The 16,057-nt window shown below is 38.0% G+C and overlaps 1 protein-coding gene across 2 annotated transcripts in view; it reads right to left on the bottom strand.

The window, feature by feature from the left end:
* Positions 1-3,514: 3,514 nt before the first annotated feature.
* Positions 3,515-16,057, bottom strand: part of LOC136259552 (uncharacterized) — a 33,477-nt gene continuing 20,934 nt past the window's right edge. For both annotated transcript variants that reach the window (XM_066053020.1, XM_066053021.1), the window contains exons 7-9: positions 4,894-5,127; positions 4,381-4,620; positions 3,515-4,172 (exon numbers count right to left, since the gene is read on the bottom strand). In XM_066053020.1, coding sequence (XP_065909092.1) covers positions 3,760-4,172; positions 4,381-4,620; positions 4,894-5,127 — 887 coding nt within the window. In that variant the 3' untranslated portion in view covers positions 3,515-3,759. The remainder of the gene's footprint in view (positions 4,173-4,380; positions 4,621-4,893; positions 5,128-16,057) is intronic.

Below are 16,057 nucleotides of genomic sequence, written 5' to 3'. Positions count from 1 at the left end.
TGTGCTCATTAATTGGAGTACACAAGTAATGCCCGACATAGCTATTAAAATGCATAACATTATATATTATACAAGCCTTACTTTTAATGATTGGAGATCTGGTTGAAGCATGCAATGCACTCACTACAATCCACTACTTGGATTCTTCGCGTGATCAATCGCGCGGGCCACCAAAGGGGAACTACCGTCCGTAATAGAGCATGTGATTTGGTCCGCCAGTGACTAAAGTGCAGAAGAAGTGTTTAATGATTTGAATGTTTAATTGCACTGTATGTGGAATTGTTTAACATTTTGAGTGCCATTTTAAAAGCAACTGAGGCTTTAATAACCAAGTATATTGTACTTTCCTAGGGTACTGTCACTGTGACGCACAAATGGTCCGGGCATATAAGGTCCGGGCGGACCATTTATGCTGTCACAAATGGTCCGGCCGGACCACTTGTGCTTACATAACTGGTCCCCCCGGACCACCCATGCCAGGGCATAAATGGTCCGGGCTGAACATGGCTGGCGGGAATTTGCAGCGTAAGTTATAGCTATCTGAAGCATTTAATATGGTTGATGCTACACTGAACGCAAATATTAAATCCTTGCTCACAACGTAGTTCCTGAAAATGCATGCCGGAATATAAAAACTACCGACACTATAAATTAGATAATTAATTGATCAATAACTCTAATAGAACAGTCAAAGATCAAGGAGAATGAACGGTTTCATTAAAGCATGCGGAATTCCCTTTCAGTAATTGATACCAACCTCTCCATTGTAAACAAAACTAAAGGATTTCACTTTGTAGATCTTCTCAATAGCTATAATTAAAACCACTGTACCAACCTTTATTTATATCCATGTAGCAAATGTCACGAACTGCCACCATGCACCTATTAACTTTCAGACATTATAAGTTAATTAAAATGCCTGTACATTTACTGGGACCTTTGGCAACTTGCCATAAAGCAATAATAACTTACATCATAGTAAAGCAATAATAATAAATGTCCCAAAGTAGCTACTTGTGCATTACCATTCTATATCATGTATGCATGGGACTCCTATAGCTGAAATGCATGCATAATTAGAATTCTTGTATATATATATAGCTATGCAATCAATAGCCCTGTAGCTATTTCTTTCAAAGTATATGTAGTTATCAAGACAAAATTTGAATTTCTGCATGCAAACCATGCAGTGTACCACTATACAGCTAAAATATGCATATACACTAATGTAGCTCTTTGTCATTATTCAAACATCAGCCTAGCTATATGACACACTATATAACTTTGCCATGTTATAAATGATTGGAATGGACTCCCTCATGATTCAGTTAATGTTAATTCAACCAATTTGTTTAAGACACACCTATAGATAGATTTTATTATGATTAATTCTTGCCAGTATGATATTGTATAGCTATTTTTGTAGTAGTTTGATTGTTTAGATCAGGTTTTTACAGGGTTTGCTTTCTTACCTGTACCCCCAATAATAATGTTATAGTAACAACTATAGCTGTATATATGCATAAATTATTCAAAACCATTGATTTGATGAAGGTTCTTAAAGCATTCATAGCACTATAGAACATTTTAACCTTCTTGACATCTTCAGGTTGCAAAATTAATAGTGTCAGGCCATAGCTTATACATCTATCTGTAAAAAGACATAATAAACCATATCTATAGCTATACTTTTTCTTATCCAATCAACATATTTTAGGTGACTTAATATGTGGCTAGTTTCAGCAGTTTATTTGAGTAGCTGTTACATCGAGTGTTATATATTACTGAACATTTACCCAGAGATAATAAACTTACCAGACTGCTGTACGGTGACTGTTCTATTAGAGTATCTCGATCTTTATGTTATTGTAGTGTACAATTATATGGTTGCCCGGGCCTGGGACCCAAGTGGCCCTGCATGCGTTTCTGTCAAAGAGACGTGGCTGAAACCATGTACGGTAATAGTTATATGGTACGTAGTTGAGGTATAGCTAATTACGACAAGTAGTGAGTCTAGTGATGAGTGGCTAAGCTTTACCATTGACATTATAACCCGGACCAGTTTTGCTCAGGTAGGACCATTTTTGTTGTCATAGCTGGTCCAGCCGGACCATTTATGTCGAACATATGTGGTCCGGCCGCAGGGGCGGATCCAGAGTTTCGAAAGAGGGGGGGCACCTTTCTGAAAAACAGTTGAAGACCAAAAAAACTTGCTGAAAACCAGTTGAAGACCAAAAAAAAAAGGTCACAACAACAATAGCTAGTTATCCTTACCAACTATATCACGTCTGCATTGTTATGTAAAATAAAATCCTATTTGTAGCTTCATAGGTAAGCTACACTGCCTCATGAACATTGTGACTGCTTTATTAGAGTAATTGACTGCTCTATTAGAGTATCTCGATCTTGAATGCAATTTCTTGAAGGGGGGGGCATTTGCCCCAAATGCCCCATCCTGGATCCGCCACTGGGCCGGACCATTTATGCACCGGGACCAAATATTTTGTTACAGTACACATGCAACTCAAAAATTCGAACATAGTGATAGCTAGCTATTCGAGAGCCTAATATTAAACTTGTTTTCAAAATGGCACACACAACTCAATTCATGATCAATATATATCAGAATGAGTGCATGCACAACCAACAGAAATCAAATATTAGAAAGCCTGATTTTAAAAATGGTCCCGTGACCATAAAATAATACCCTCATACTTTTGAAAAAAAATCTTGGAGGATACTCAGATCTTTTAGATTCCAAGTGCCTCATGGTATCATATGATTACATGCAGTCAATAATAAACAGATTGATTATTCAACAGTTCAACATACACAGTGCACTACTAATTGTGTACATTATTGTCCTAGATATATTATATCATTACAACACTCAAACTGTGAACACAAATGCTGTGAAGACTGAGGTATTTGAACTTGCAAGTGAACAACAGCTCAGCAGTGTTGGGCAAGTTACATTGTAAAAGTAACTAGTTACATATTACTTGCAACTGAACTATTTAGTTACAGTTACATATTACCCATAAAATAAAGTAACTATAATAATATTACATATTATATTACTTTGTGTCCACAGCCTTAAGCTGTCACGTGTGAAACTACCCCACTTTATCACGTGACATGATTGCGTCGTTGGACAATGTGCAAATCTTGGTTATAAGTAAGAAGCTGGTGAATAAGCTTCATTCAGTAGGCTGGCGTTACTTTGTTGTGGCTAGGCGTTACTCAGAGGATAACTAACGAGATTAGTAACTTTGTTACTTGTAGTAATAATATTACGTAATATTAGATTCGTTACAGTAACTAGATTACTTAGGTAACGCGTTACATTTGTAAGTAAAGTAACTTGAGTTATATTACCCATTTTTATAGCGTATTTCGTTATATTACTTAATTACCACAAAAGTAATAATACTACGCAACGCGCTACTTTTGTGACGCGTTACTCCCAACACTGCAGCTCAGATACAACTAATATGCCAGAACGGATAAAAAATTTGTTTTCACTGCATTAGCTACATTGTGACATTACAAAGCAATTGTTACAAATACTAGAATACATACACATGTTAAAGAAAAATATGAAAAATTATACCAAAATCATGTAAAAAATCAACAATGATTATAAAATCTAAAAAGTGCTAACATAAGTTCTGTAACTAGTATTTATTTATTTCTTATCAACTTTACCAGTTAGGCACATGAACACAGAAGGCAGAGTGTTTACTAAAAATATATACATCATGATTCCACATGAATGTGTATGTCATTGTCTTCCAGTAGCTTGCACAGTTCTTTGTGTCCTGTGTGTGTAACCTCTTCATGTAATGCTCTCACAAAATCATTAACATTCTCATCATTTTTCTTTTCTAGATACCCCAACAGCAAGTTGACCTTCATTGCAGGAGTACCTTTTTCATCATTTAAGCTGTGTCGTTCATTTTCTGTTAAAACTTCATGCCTGTTCAAGTAAGGCATTAGGGAGACAAAGTCAATATGTTTCTGTAATTCAGGATGTAACCTGTATAAAACTTTTATTGCCGGAGGAAAACTGTTTGCTGATGACGGAGAATCAGGTGTGTTGGAAAAAGAGTTACTAAATGGACGACTTGATTCTCGTGATAATGATTTATTCAAATGTAATGGTGAAGTAGCTATAAAATAGACATATACACTGGATATACACAAGTACCTAAGTTACACATATAAATGCTGTATATGTGACCAGCTGGGTTTATCACATCAATAAGAAAAGCAGTTTACAGCAGTAAACTTTACTAATTGATTAACTATTCTGGCAAGGGCCTCTTCAAACAAAGCCAGGTCACCACAGGATCTCCCAAGCATATGCAAATAACTTACGTCCTGCCAGCTGCAGTGTGGAGTCCCTTTGTATGTTGTATTCACACAAGTCACATTCATCATTCAACTCCTGTCCAGCATATATCAACTTCTGCATACTAAACGGAATGTCTAGTTTCTCCTGAAGCTTTGTCTTCACAGTCCTCACTGTATCAGTATCTCTCAATAGCAACTGAATAGATTTCTTGTACGGTATAACATAGATGTTCACTTTCATTTGTGCTGTACATCTACCAGTGCCTATGGAACATGTGGAAGGCATACAATTTGACTACAGGAAATATGGCATCTACCAAATAGCTAGTACACACTCATCTATATGGTCATTGTACAGTAAAGTCATCCATTAAGATGGTTCACAGTACACCTATCCAGGATTCTTAAGAATTGATCACATTAAATGTTGGGCATTCTCAAGGATTATGAATTTAGTAAAAAAAAAGGAAAACAATAAATTCTATGTCTAGTTATTGTCAATCTGTACACAGCTACAATGCAGTACACAGCATATACCATCCATCAGTATTATCAGCTGTAAAGTGCTGTGTTCACAGTGCACACAACAGTCAGATAGCAGACAATCATCTCTCAATTCTACCCCTCCTGAGACCAAGATTTGTTCATTGTCTAGAACATCATCTTCTCTAGCTAGCCTTCGCTTTATGTCAGCCACAGTGTCTGTTGTTCCAACCTCACAGTCAATCATCCTACGTGAGTGGATGATTTGTACTTTTATCTTCATTTGTTCTGCAATTCAAATATGTGTGTCTTGATGTCATTCATAACTAGTCACAACGCAATCACACATAGTAACATACAGTACGATAGTACAGTATGATAGTATCATACAGTACGATAGTACTGTATAGTAGGGACCACAAAGGAGTAGGCGTGGCCCATGAAATAGTATCACCCAAAAACCAGTCTCACTTTTCCCAGATGACGATGAGGCAATATTGGTTAGGCAAAACTAAGCCCAAACAATCCTTCAGATCGATCCAAAATGCTTTCAACAAGTTGCTACAGAAATGTTTTTTAAATTATTCAACAGAATTTTCTACTGACTGAGTAACTGACTGACTGGTACATTCAGACAAGCGTATGGGCTTGACTTTTCACTGTTCGACATCACTTCGACCCGAGAGGTTCCTTTTGCATACCGCAGTATGTACAATGCATTCTTCATGGACTTACCAGTGTTCTCTTTTGTGTCCCATTCATCTTTTCTGACAGCGAAGTGTCAATTAGGCGTAGCATGTGATGGCTTCCCTTTTTAATGGAAATCGTTCATATTTTCATAGTGGTTACTTTGATTGCAGAGGTGCTTTTCGAACAGTTTTTGATTCATAATGTTGTGTAACGGGTTGAACATAGCTGACAACAAAGCAAAATGGATACTTCACTTTTCAGGTGATCTGGGGCGCGCAGCACCATTTCTTTCTTTTGATGCAGCATGCATGGGTTCACCAGTCATAATAATTATTTACAAAAAAAATTAACAAACAAGTACACAAATTTTTTTTTGGAATTTTCAACTAGAGTGGGGACCATAGCACATCGATAAAAAGTACTGAAACAAGTTGGAGTAGTAGTGCATGATATTAAATCACAGTAAAACAATAGAACACTTTTTTTTGCTTTGATCCTCCCACGCAAAGTTCTTTATATATATATATCACTTTAGCGTGGGCGTTCAAAGGCACTGCTCGGTGTTTAATTCGCATATTGCCCGGGCAATATCATGGGAAAGCGGTTTGCCAATGACTTTGATACCCAGCCAGTTCAAAGAATCGATGCACTTTGACTCGTTATATTGAGCGACATAGAGCTTTGTATTGTGGGACTCATTTTTGTAGTGTACTTACTGTCCCAATAGCGAAGTTAGTTGGGTTAACTTAGTACAAAAATGATAACAATATAAACTCCATCCCACAATCGCAAGTTTTCTAACATTGCGTGTTGAAGCATAGTAACGTATTAATGACGTTTTAATGTATGGACAACGTTTTGATGGCTATTAGCCCATGCTATTAAAACCACGATCAATCTTCAGATGCTACTATATAAAACAAATGGGATGAGTTCTTGTTAGTTCTTTCACCTATTAGGTGAGTGCGTCCCAAGTGATATATATCACTTATACATACCACGGCTGCTTGGGATTTTGCTGCCATATACACCCACAGCCCTCGGGCTTTGGGTGTATATATCAGCAAAATCCCTCGCAGCCATGGTATATTAAATAGTTATACAACGGCCACGAGTGCTCTGCCTGATATAAACGCACGAGCTTGAGGGCCGTTAGGCCCGAAGGCAAGTGCGTTTATACAGGCAGAGCACGAGTGCACGTTGTATAACTGTTATGTACCACTCACCTAATAGGTGGGGAGAGTCTCACAAGACAGCTGTAACACTTATAAAGGCCAGGTTTCTAACATCGATTGTGGGTAACCAAGCCGGACGTTGCGATGACGTTCCCCCTGCAGTACTGCAGCCACCTGAGATATTGAAAGCTCTATTATTAACTCTTGCTAGTACGCTATGGGTTATATCACTAACCTGCATTCGCTGTTTGACTCTCATTATGTAGTGCTCAACATGCCAGCGTGATCACTCAATCGCCATATAGACTAAGCGCCAGACTAATCGCCATAGTGATTCCCTTGAGCGAAAAAAAGTAGCTAAATAGACGTTTTAAGTAAACAAAACCCAACTACTAAACGATACTAGTCTAATTCTTACTATTCACACTGGCTAAACTCGAATCTGGTGGCATGACAAAACTGGTTACCACAATCGAACGTAAAGGTTAGTATTATTTAGAATATATTTGTTTTATTGAGTCATTGTCGAAGTGGACTACAGTTTAATCTGGGCTAAGATGGCACCAGACTAGTAAGGTGTATAAGTACATTTATATATATGTAGACTAGAGTTGTGGCCACCCGTGTTGGCTTTTTCGATCGCCATTGACTGCTTGTAAACATTATACGTATTGGTGACGTTATGGCCCACAATCGACTTTTACATGTCAGGCTATAAAAGAATTCGAGTGATCTGTGAAGTGTCCTTCCACCTATTAGGTGAGGTGTCGTAGTGGTCTTCACCACCGGCACTTGTGCTATGCTGCACAAAACCGCAGCCAGTGCAATATCTGTATATTGCACTGCGGTCTGTGCATTATAACTTATAATGCACTCGTTGTGGTCTACAAAACCGCAACCAGTGCGTTATAAGTTATAATGCACTCGCTGCGGTCTGCAGCAGTGCAATATACAAATTATGGCACTGGCAGTGCCTTTGAACTGCCCACGCAGAGTGGTACATAACTATTACATATATCTATATATCACTTCTCATTGTTTTACTGTGATTTAATATCATGCACTACTCCAGTTTGTTTCAGTACTTTTTATTAATGTGCTATGTGGTCCCTACTCTAGTTGAAAATTCTACGCTTTTTGTGTACTTGTGTATAGTAGGGACCACAAAGCTTTGGGCGTGACCCATGGAAAAACATCATCCAAAACCAGCTTCACTTTTCCCTGACTAGAGGTGTGCGATATATCGAAAATTTATCGATATCGTGATAAATATTATCATATCGAATTCAATATTGCAAATGCTGATCTCAGTATTTTATCGATTAATCGATATATCAAGAAAATTTAGGTAACGTTACAATATTTTGGTCTGTGATTGTGCAATCGTGCTAGAAATAAAGGTCAGTTATGTGCAATTTAGCCATTGTAAAAGCTTATCTACCAGTTTCCTATGCTTGTTAGTAGTACTACATAATGCTTCTAGTGGATCTATTGCATTTAAAACAATATCGGCCGCCCACACAATCAACACGCCCACACCATTAAGTTATCAAAATCGAATCGATATCGCGATATTTTATTAATTATCTATCGATATCGTATCGATATCAAAATCCTGATATCGCACACCCCTATCCCTGACAACGATGAAGTAATATTGGTTAAATAAAACTAAACCCAAACAAACCCTCAGAAACACTTTCAACAAGTTGTTATGAATTTCTTTTTAAAATTATAAAATGGAATTTTTTACTGACTGACTGAGTAACTGACTGATAGCGTAGCTCAATAACGGCTAAGGCTACGGGCTTGATTTTTTTACTGTTCGATGTTGCTTCAGCCAGACAGGTGCCTTTGGCATACTGCAGTACATACAATGCATTCTTCATGGACTTACCAGTGTCCTCCTTTGTGTCCCATTCATCTTTGCTGACAGCAAAAAAAAAGTGTCAATTTGGTGGTAGTGCGTGATGGTTTCCCTTCATAATGGAAATCATCCGTATTTTTCACAGTGGCTACTTTGACTGCAGAGGTGCTTTTCGAACAGTTCTTGATTTGTAATGCTGTGTAAAGGGTTGACAATGAAGCGTAATGGATACTTCACTTTTCAGATGATAATTGATAGCTGGGGTGCGCAGTGCCATTTCTTTCTTTTGATGCAGTATGTTTGGGTTCACAATTTACAAAAAAAGTTAACAAACAAGTACACAATTTTTTTTTGGAATTTTCAACTAGAGTAGGGACCATAGCACATCGGTAAAAAGTACTGAAACAAGCTGGATTAGTGCATGATATTAAATCACAGTAAAACAATAAGAAGTATCATATCCTCAAGATACCATAAACAAGCTGGAGTAGTGCATGATAGTAAAACAATAAATCCCTACTGTGCTCAAGATACCATAATGGAAATGTACAGTAAGGATATGACACTTCTTATTGTTTTACTGTGATTTAATATTGTACACTACTCCAGCTTGCTTCAATACTTTTTATCGATGTGCTATGGTCCCTACTCTAGAATTTTTTTGTGTACCTGTAATCACTGAAAATTGAAAACTGGGCATAAAGTTCAACAGCACTAAACCCAATCATCATTACAATGTATTTAAAAATATATACAGTACAATAGTACTGGATCAAGGGGCTTTTATGGCCAAAAATATCCCCCTAAAACCAGCATCACAATACCTTTATGGTGCCTTTGCAGTATGTTAGGTATAACCAAGCCCAAAAGTGTCTATATACAGAGTGGACAAAAACTTTTTTGCTTCTGATAAGTTGTAACGGACTTTTTTTAAAGCAGAATTTTCTACTGACTGACTAACTAATTGCCTGCCTGATGCTTTCAGACAAACATAACTTGACAACCGCTAATGCTACAGGCCTGACTTTTTTCACTGTTAGACATTACTTCAGCCTGACTGGTGCCTTTCGGCATATCGCAGTATGTACGTACAATGCATACTTCATGGGCTTACTTGTGTCCTTTTTGTCCCTCTTATCTTTGCTGACAGCATAAGGTGTCAATTCGCGGTAGCGCAGCATGATGGCTTCCCTAAACACAATAGGAATTGTCCCAGTCTTCTGTTGTGACTGGATTGATTGCAGAGGTCCTTCACGTAGTTTGTAATGCTGTGTAATGGGCTGAACATAGCTGAAGATGAAGCGTAATAGCACTTCACTTTTCAGTAATAATGGATAATTGGGACATCATTCAGACACAAAGTTAATTTAATGGTGTGCATAGTGTCATTCTTCGTTTTCATGCGGTATGTGCGGGTTCTCATAATTATGTTATTAAAAAAAGTAAACACAAAAGTAGAAGTAAAAATTAGGAATTTCAGTTTGATTAGGGATCATAGCCATAAAAAGTGGCAAAACAAGGTAGGTTGCCTACACCTGCAGACATTTTTAATCCCTATACAAATGACTGATTAGATGTTCACTAGTATATCTTCAGATGTAGGCAACCTCTCTTGTTTCACTGCTTCTTATGGCTATGATCCCTAATCAAACTGAAAATTTCTAATTTTTCCTTCTACTTGTTAATATTTCAATGGACATAGTCACCATAACAATGCCTTGCTTTCATTATTCTACTTGATCAATATAAGTGCAACTAGATCAATAAGGGTGTGTGTTTGCCATATCTCTATTGTTAATGCAGTTATTAAGGGAATCGGCCACTGAATTTAATCACTATAAGCGTGGCCGACCATTAAGGGGCATGGTTGGGAGTGTGGTCATCATGTTCTGTTTTCAGTGATGAACCGGTGGCGGATCTAGAAATTTTCAGAGGGGGTTTCAGGTTTAGGCAACAGGGACAGATCTAGGATATTTTTATGTAGGCATCACTCAACAAGTGTACAAAGCATACTCAGCACGTTCCAACTGGGGAGGTTGGGGACATGCCCCCACAGGAAATTTTTGAAAAATTATCCTTCTAAGATTGAATTTGGTAACACTTTTTGCCAACTGAATGTGCCCCACAGGAAAATTTTGACATTCACAATTTTGGCTGAACTTGTTGAATAAACGCTTTAAGTGATTATGTGTTGAAAGAAAGATTATTATTCAATACCAGCCTCTAGTAGTGGCAGTATATGAAACTGCATATGATATGCAATGTGTGGGGCACAACATAGGTCCAAACTTTCAAAAGGGGACTTTTAAAAACAGGGTCTCCACTCTGGAACATGGTAATTGCAGGTAGCTTTAGTCTAGCTAGCAATATTTGATAATGATTAAAAATAATCACTCTCTAGCACTGTTTCACTGTTAAATATATTATTAAAGTCTTTTCCAGGGTTTATTGAAAGAAGGTGTTTCTTCATCGTAGTGTCTGTTGACTGAAAATCGACACAGACTGTTTTCTGACATTTGTTTAAGCCATTACATTGGAAAATGCAGTGAAGCATTTAGAAGTAGCAGTAATCAGTTGATATATCTTCATAACATTAAGCGATAAGAGGCACTTATTGCATTGAAGAGGTAGCCTTCTGACCCTTGGTGCCATCAAAAGATTAACCATAATTTACACACTTGGCTGTTGGTCTAAAAACTAGGTACTTTAAAAACACCTGTGCCTACTCTGTCAACTGATATCCAGAGCCCGAAATTACGGTCAGACATCAGACAATTTCCGACCATTATTAGCAAATGTCTGACCAAGTATCACTTTGTGCAGACATAGTGTCCGAGCCATTAAAAATGCTAGTTATCCATTGCCAAAACGACTTACTGTAAATGGTACTACAAGGAAAGCCTTGCTCACGTGCTGTGAATTGCCTGTTGCAAATCGATCGTCGAAGTCGGACCGATGTGAGACAATTCTATGAGCACATGAGCAAGTGCTAAATTTCAGGTACGAAAATATTTCCCTCGTGGTGCCAAAAGTTGTTTGTGCGTACTCCTCTTGCGTTATTCCCTACTTCTTTGTTTAATGACTGCTGCTTGTGTGTTATTCTTCATGTTACTCCCCATTGCATTATTAATTTGTTCAAAACTAGGAAAATTAGTAAGTTAATATTAATTCTACCTTTGTATGCTCGCAATACGGGTGCGTGGCTAAGGCTGGCTTGCTTAGAGAGCAAGATTAGCTGGCCCACATCTTGTGTACCACTTTAGTGTTAGTCAACCATTATCTCTTGTAGGTTAGCAGTCCACTCTGCAGTGTTCTGGTAGGCAGAGCACACTACACGAATGTCCAAGAGAAGTTATAACAGACAAGTACGTCGGAATGTGATCATTGGTGATACCGCTTGATGGTGCTGAAAAGGCTAGTGATGAAGATAAGGATAAGGAGTTAGACAAGTTTATACTAGATGACTGGGAGGATTTCGTTTTGCATTTTATTGGTTTTGTGGTTTACTTAATTTTTGCCACTTATCTGTCAATTTATACTTACACTGTACATTGAACTTGATTAAAAGTTGAAATGTCTGAACACTTCGGCATATGTTCAGACATGTTGTCAGAACAGTTTTAAATTGTAATTTTGGACTCTGGATATCAGGCGCATGTCTTATTTTCAGAGGGGGTTTCAGTTGAAACCAATGCAACCTCCCTATATCCACCACTGTGAACCTATCGTGTAGCTACATGTACTGTAATACTGAGTGTCTAATACCTCTTACAGCAGCGTAAGTACGTCAAATAACTTTGTTGTATCTAAACACTCCTCAAAGAAAGTTTTGATACAAAAAATTAATGCTTTGATATGGTTTCACTGCATGAAGATGACGAGCAACATAATTGAATATCTATATCTATATCTATCTTCTATCTATATATATAAAGCTGAAAATGTCTGTCTGTCTGTCTGTCTGACGGTCACGCTGCTTACTCACCAGACTTGGCGCGAATCGACATAGTCTGTGCTGATAATGAAGCGCTCATCATCCGCCTACTCTAAGATTGTTATCACGAGTTCACGCGTGCTTCCGTTCGGTCTCTACAGCGCGTAGAAGGCCAAGGTGTAGAGAAAACTTGAGCAACATTCCTTTGAAAACCACAGCACATACTGTTCAAGTGGTAGAACGCCTGACTAGCGTGTAAGAGGTCGTGGGTTCAAATCCACGTGTTGACAGATTTTTTTTCTTTCTACTCAGTACCTTTTTGTGAACACCTTTTTTAAAACACGACTTTTAGCTCATCATATCTTGGCATGCAAAGCACGTATCGAGGCGGGACTTTAGCGAAATTAAACGCCCATCATCTGGCAACTCGAGTGTTGTTGTAGCAAATCAATACGTGCTTTTGTTCGCTCTTTATAGGGCGATGAAGGCACTGGTGTAGGGAAGGATCACTGAAAAGTTGAGCTACATTCCTGTCAAAACCACTGATAAACAACTGTGGCGATTTGTGCACCTCCCTTAACCCCAAGTTATTATAACCAGCCAGGGTTCAATCCCCGCCTAGGTCATAACTTTTTTTTTCACTTTTGGGACCTTTTTGATGCACCTTTTTGCTCTATCTGTTCCATGCAAGTCTTCATCTACAAACTCTTATGATCAGTTTTTCAGCACTGGCACTGAATTACCTCACATAATAGGGACTCTTATAGCACTTTTGGGACAGGGCAGACAAATTGCCAACATATTTGTCCATCTGTGTGTCGGTCCAGTGTGTTGTATTAGAGTAGGTAAAAGCTTCTTTCACCAGTATCCAGAATATCTACATCTTTGTTTTAAGCACACAGGTGTGCACTGACATGAAAAACTGTTTGTTCAGACTTACCTCAATACTGCTGTAGTAATAGGCAGCTTGCATGATTGAACAAATACTACTGTGCATCTGAAAAATGATAATACTGGAACCATGCAGATCCATAGTTTACACCGAGGAACTGCATCTGACCTGGCACAACTGTTTCACTATCCTGCTTACATGCTTTCACTCTAAAGATTCATACATTACCTTATTGGTCAATTACACTGCAGGTGTTTCAAAACTGGGTTTTTGTATGGCAAGAGGTATATGTGTCACTGCAACATAAGAACTGAAAGTGCATAGGACAAGTTCTGAACTTTTGCTTGCCATGCAGTAACTATAACTGCAAATTGTGTTGACTGTAAATTATGCTCAAGTTCATTTCTCTTTGTGACAGTCGGTAAGGTAAACATCAAAATGTAGAAACTGAAACTATACCATGTGTACACAACCTGTATGTAATGTAGGGTATACTGTATACAATTGCCTTAGCTCGCATGCAGTTTAACTAATTAGCTAGCCTTGCATGCATGCTTCACTATAAATTATTATGTACTGCATAAGGATCATGTACTTTAAAGCACTATCGACATACATGCTACACAGCAAATATAGGACACTAATATTTATGCTTGGTTCCCAATATATTAATTATTGTTGCATTAGTTCTCATGTAAAGCAGCAAAGGTTTCGTTTGTTCTATACAGCACGTTGAAGTCACTGGTAGGGAAGATGCACTGAATAATTAAGCTACATTCCTGTCAAAACCACAAACAATAAACTTTAGTGTTTTGCATCATTAATGACATAAGAAAACCTCATGCTCTTTAAAAAATGTGACATCACCATGTACCCTACATAGCTACATTAGCAGTGCTGGTGTTTAATGCTTAGTCCCTCTTCGTGGCATTAAAATGTTTAATGTGGAGATGGTCCTGCACATAGGGCAGGTACCAATGTGCACCTCCCTTAACCCCAAGTTATTATAACCAGCCAGGGTTCACATAACTTTTTTTTTCACTTTAGGGACCTTTTTGTTCTATCTGTTCCATGCAAGTCTTCATCTACAAACTCTTATACTCAGTTTTTCAACACTGGCACTTAACTGCCTCACATCATAGGGACTCTTATAGCACTTTTGGGATAGGGCAGGCAAATTGCCAACATATTTGTCCATCTGTGTGTTGGTCCAGTGTGTTGTATTAGAGTAGGTAAAAGCTTCTTTCACCAGTATCCAGAATATCTACATCTTTGTTTTAAGCACATAGGTGTGCACTGACATGCAAAACTGTTTGTTAAGATTTACCTCATTACTGCTGTAGTAATTTAAAATAGGCAGCTTGCATGATTGGACAAATACTACTGTGCATATGAAAAATGATAATACTGGAACCATGCAGATCTATAGTTTACACCGAGGAACTGCATCAGACCTGGCACAACTGTTTCATCATAATCCTGCTTACATGTTTTCACTCTAATGATTCATACATTACCTTAATGGCCAATTACACTGCAGGTATTTCAAAACTGGGTTTTTGTATGGCAAGAGGTATATGACAACATCAGAACTGAAAGTACATAGCATAGGACAAGTTCTGAACCTTTGCTTGCCATGCAGTAACTATAACTGCAAATTGTGTTGGCTTTAAATTATGCCTAAGTTCATTTCTCTTTGTGACAATTGGTAAGGTAAACATCATAATGTAGAAACTGAAACTGTACCATGTGTACACAACCTGTATGTAATGTAGGGTATATACTGTATACAATTGCCTTAGCATGCAGTTTAACTAATTAGCCTTGCATGCTCATTATTTCACTATAAATTATTATGTACTGCATAAGGATCATGTACTTTAAAGTACTATCGACATGCATGCTACACAGCAAATATAGGACACTAATATTTATGCTTGGTTCCGAATATATTAATTATTGTTGCAATAGTTGTCATGTAAAGCAGCAAAGGTTTCGTTTGTTCTATACAGCACGTTGAAGTCACTGGTAGGAAAGATGCATTGAATAATTAAACTACATTCCTGTCAAAACCACAAACAATAAACTTTAGTGTTTTGCACCATTAATGACATAAGGAAATCTCATACTCTTTAAAAAATGTGACATCACCATGTGCTCTAGATAGCTACATGAGCACTGCTGGTGTTTAATGCTTTGTCCCTCTTCCTGGCATTACAATGTTTAATGTGGAGATGGTCCTGCACGTAGGGCAGGTACCAATGCTAGTCTATATATATAAAGCTGAAAAGCTGTCTGTCTGTCTGTCTGTCTGACGGTCACGCTGCTTACTCACCAGACTTGGCGCGAATCGACATAGTCTGTGCTGATAATGAAGCGCTCATCATCCGCCTACTCTAAGATTGTTATCACGAGTTCACGCGTGCTTCCGTTCGGTCTCTACAGCGCGTAGAAGGCCAAGGTGTAGAGAAAACTTGAGCAACATTCCTTTGAAAACCACAGCACATACTGTTCAAGTGGTAGAACGCCTGACTAGCGTGTAAGAGGTCGTGGGTTCAAATCCACGTGTTGACAGATTTTTTTCTTTCTACTCAGTACCTTTTTGTGAACACCTTTTTAAAACACGACTTTTAGCTCATCATATCTTGGCATGCAAAGCA

Source organism: Dysidea avara, chromosome 7 (assembly GCF_963678975.1).
Source record: "Dysidea avara chromosome 7, odDysAvar1.4, whole genome shotgun sequence".
Taxonomy (NCBI): domain Eukaryota; kingdom Metazoa; phylum Porifera; class Demospongiae; order Dictyoceratida; family Dysideidae; genus Dysidea; species Dysidea avara.
Note: the sequence above shows the minus strand (reverse complement) of the source record. Positions and strands in the feature narration are given on the sequence as shown.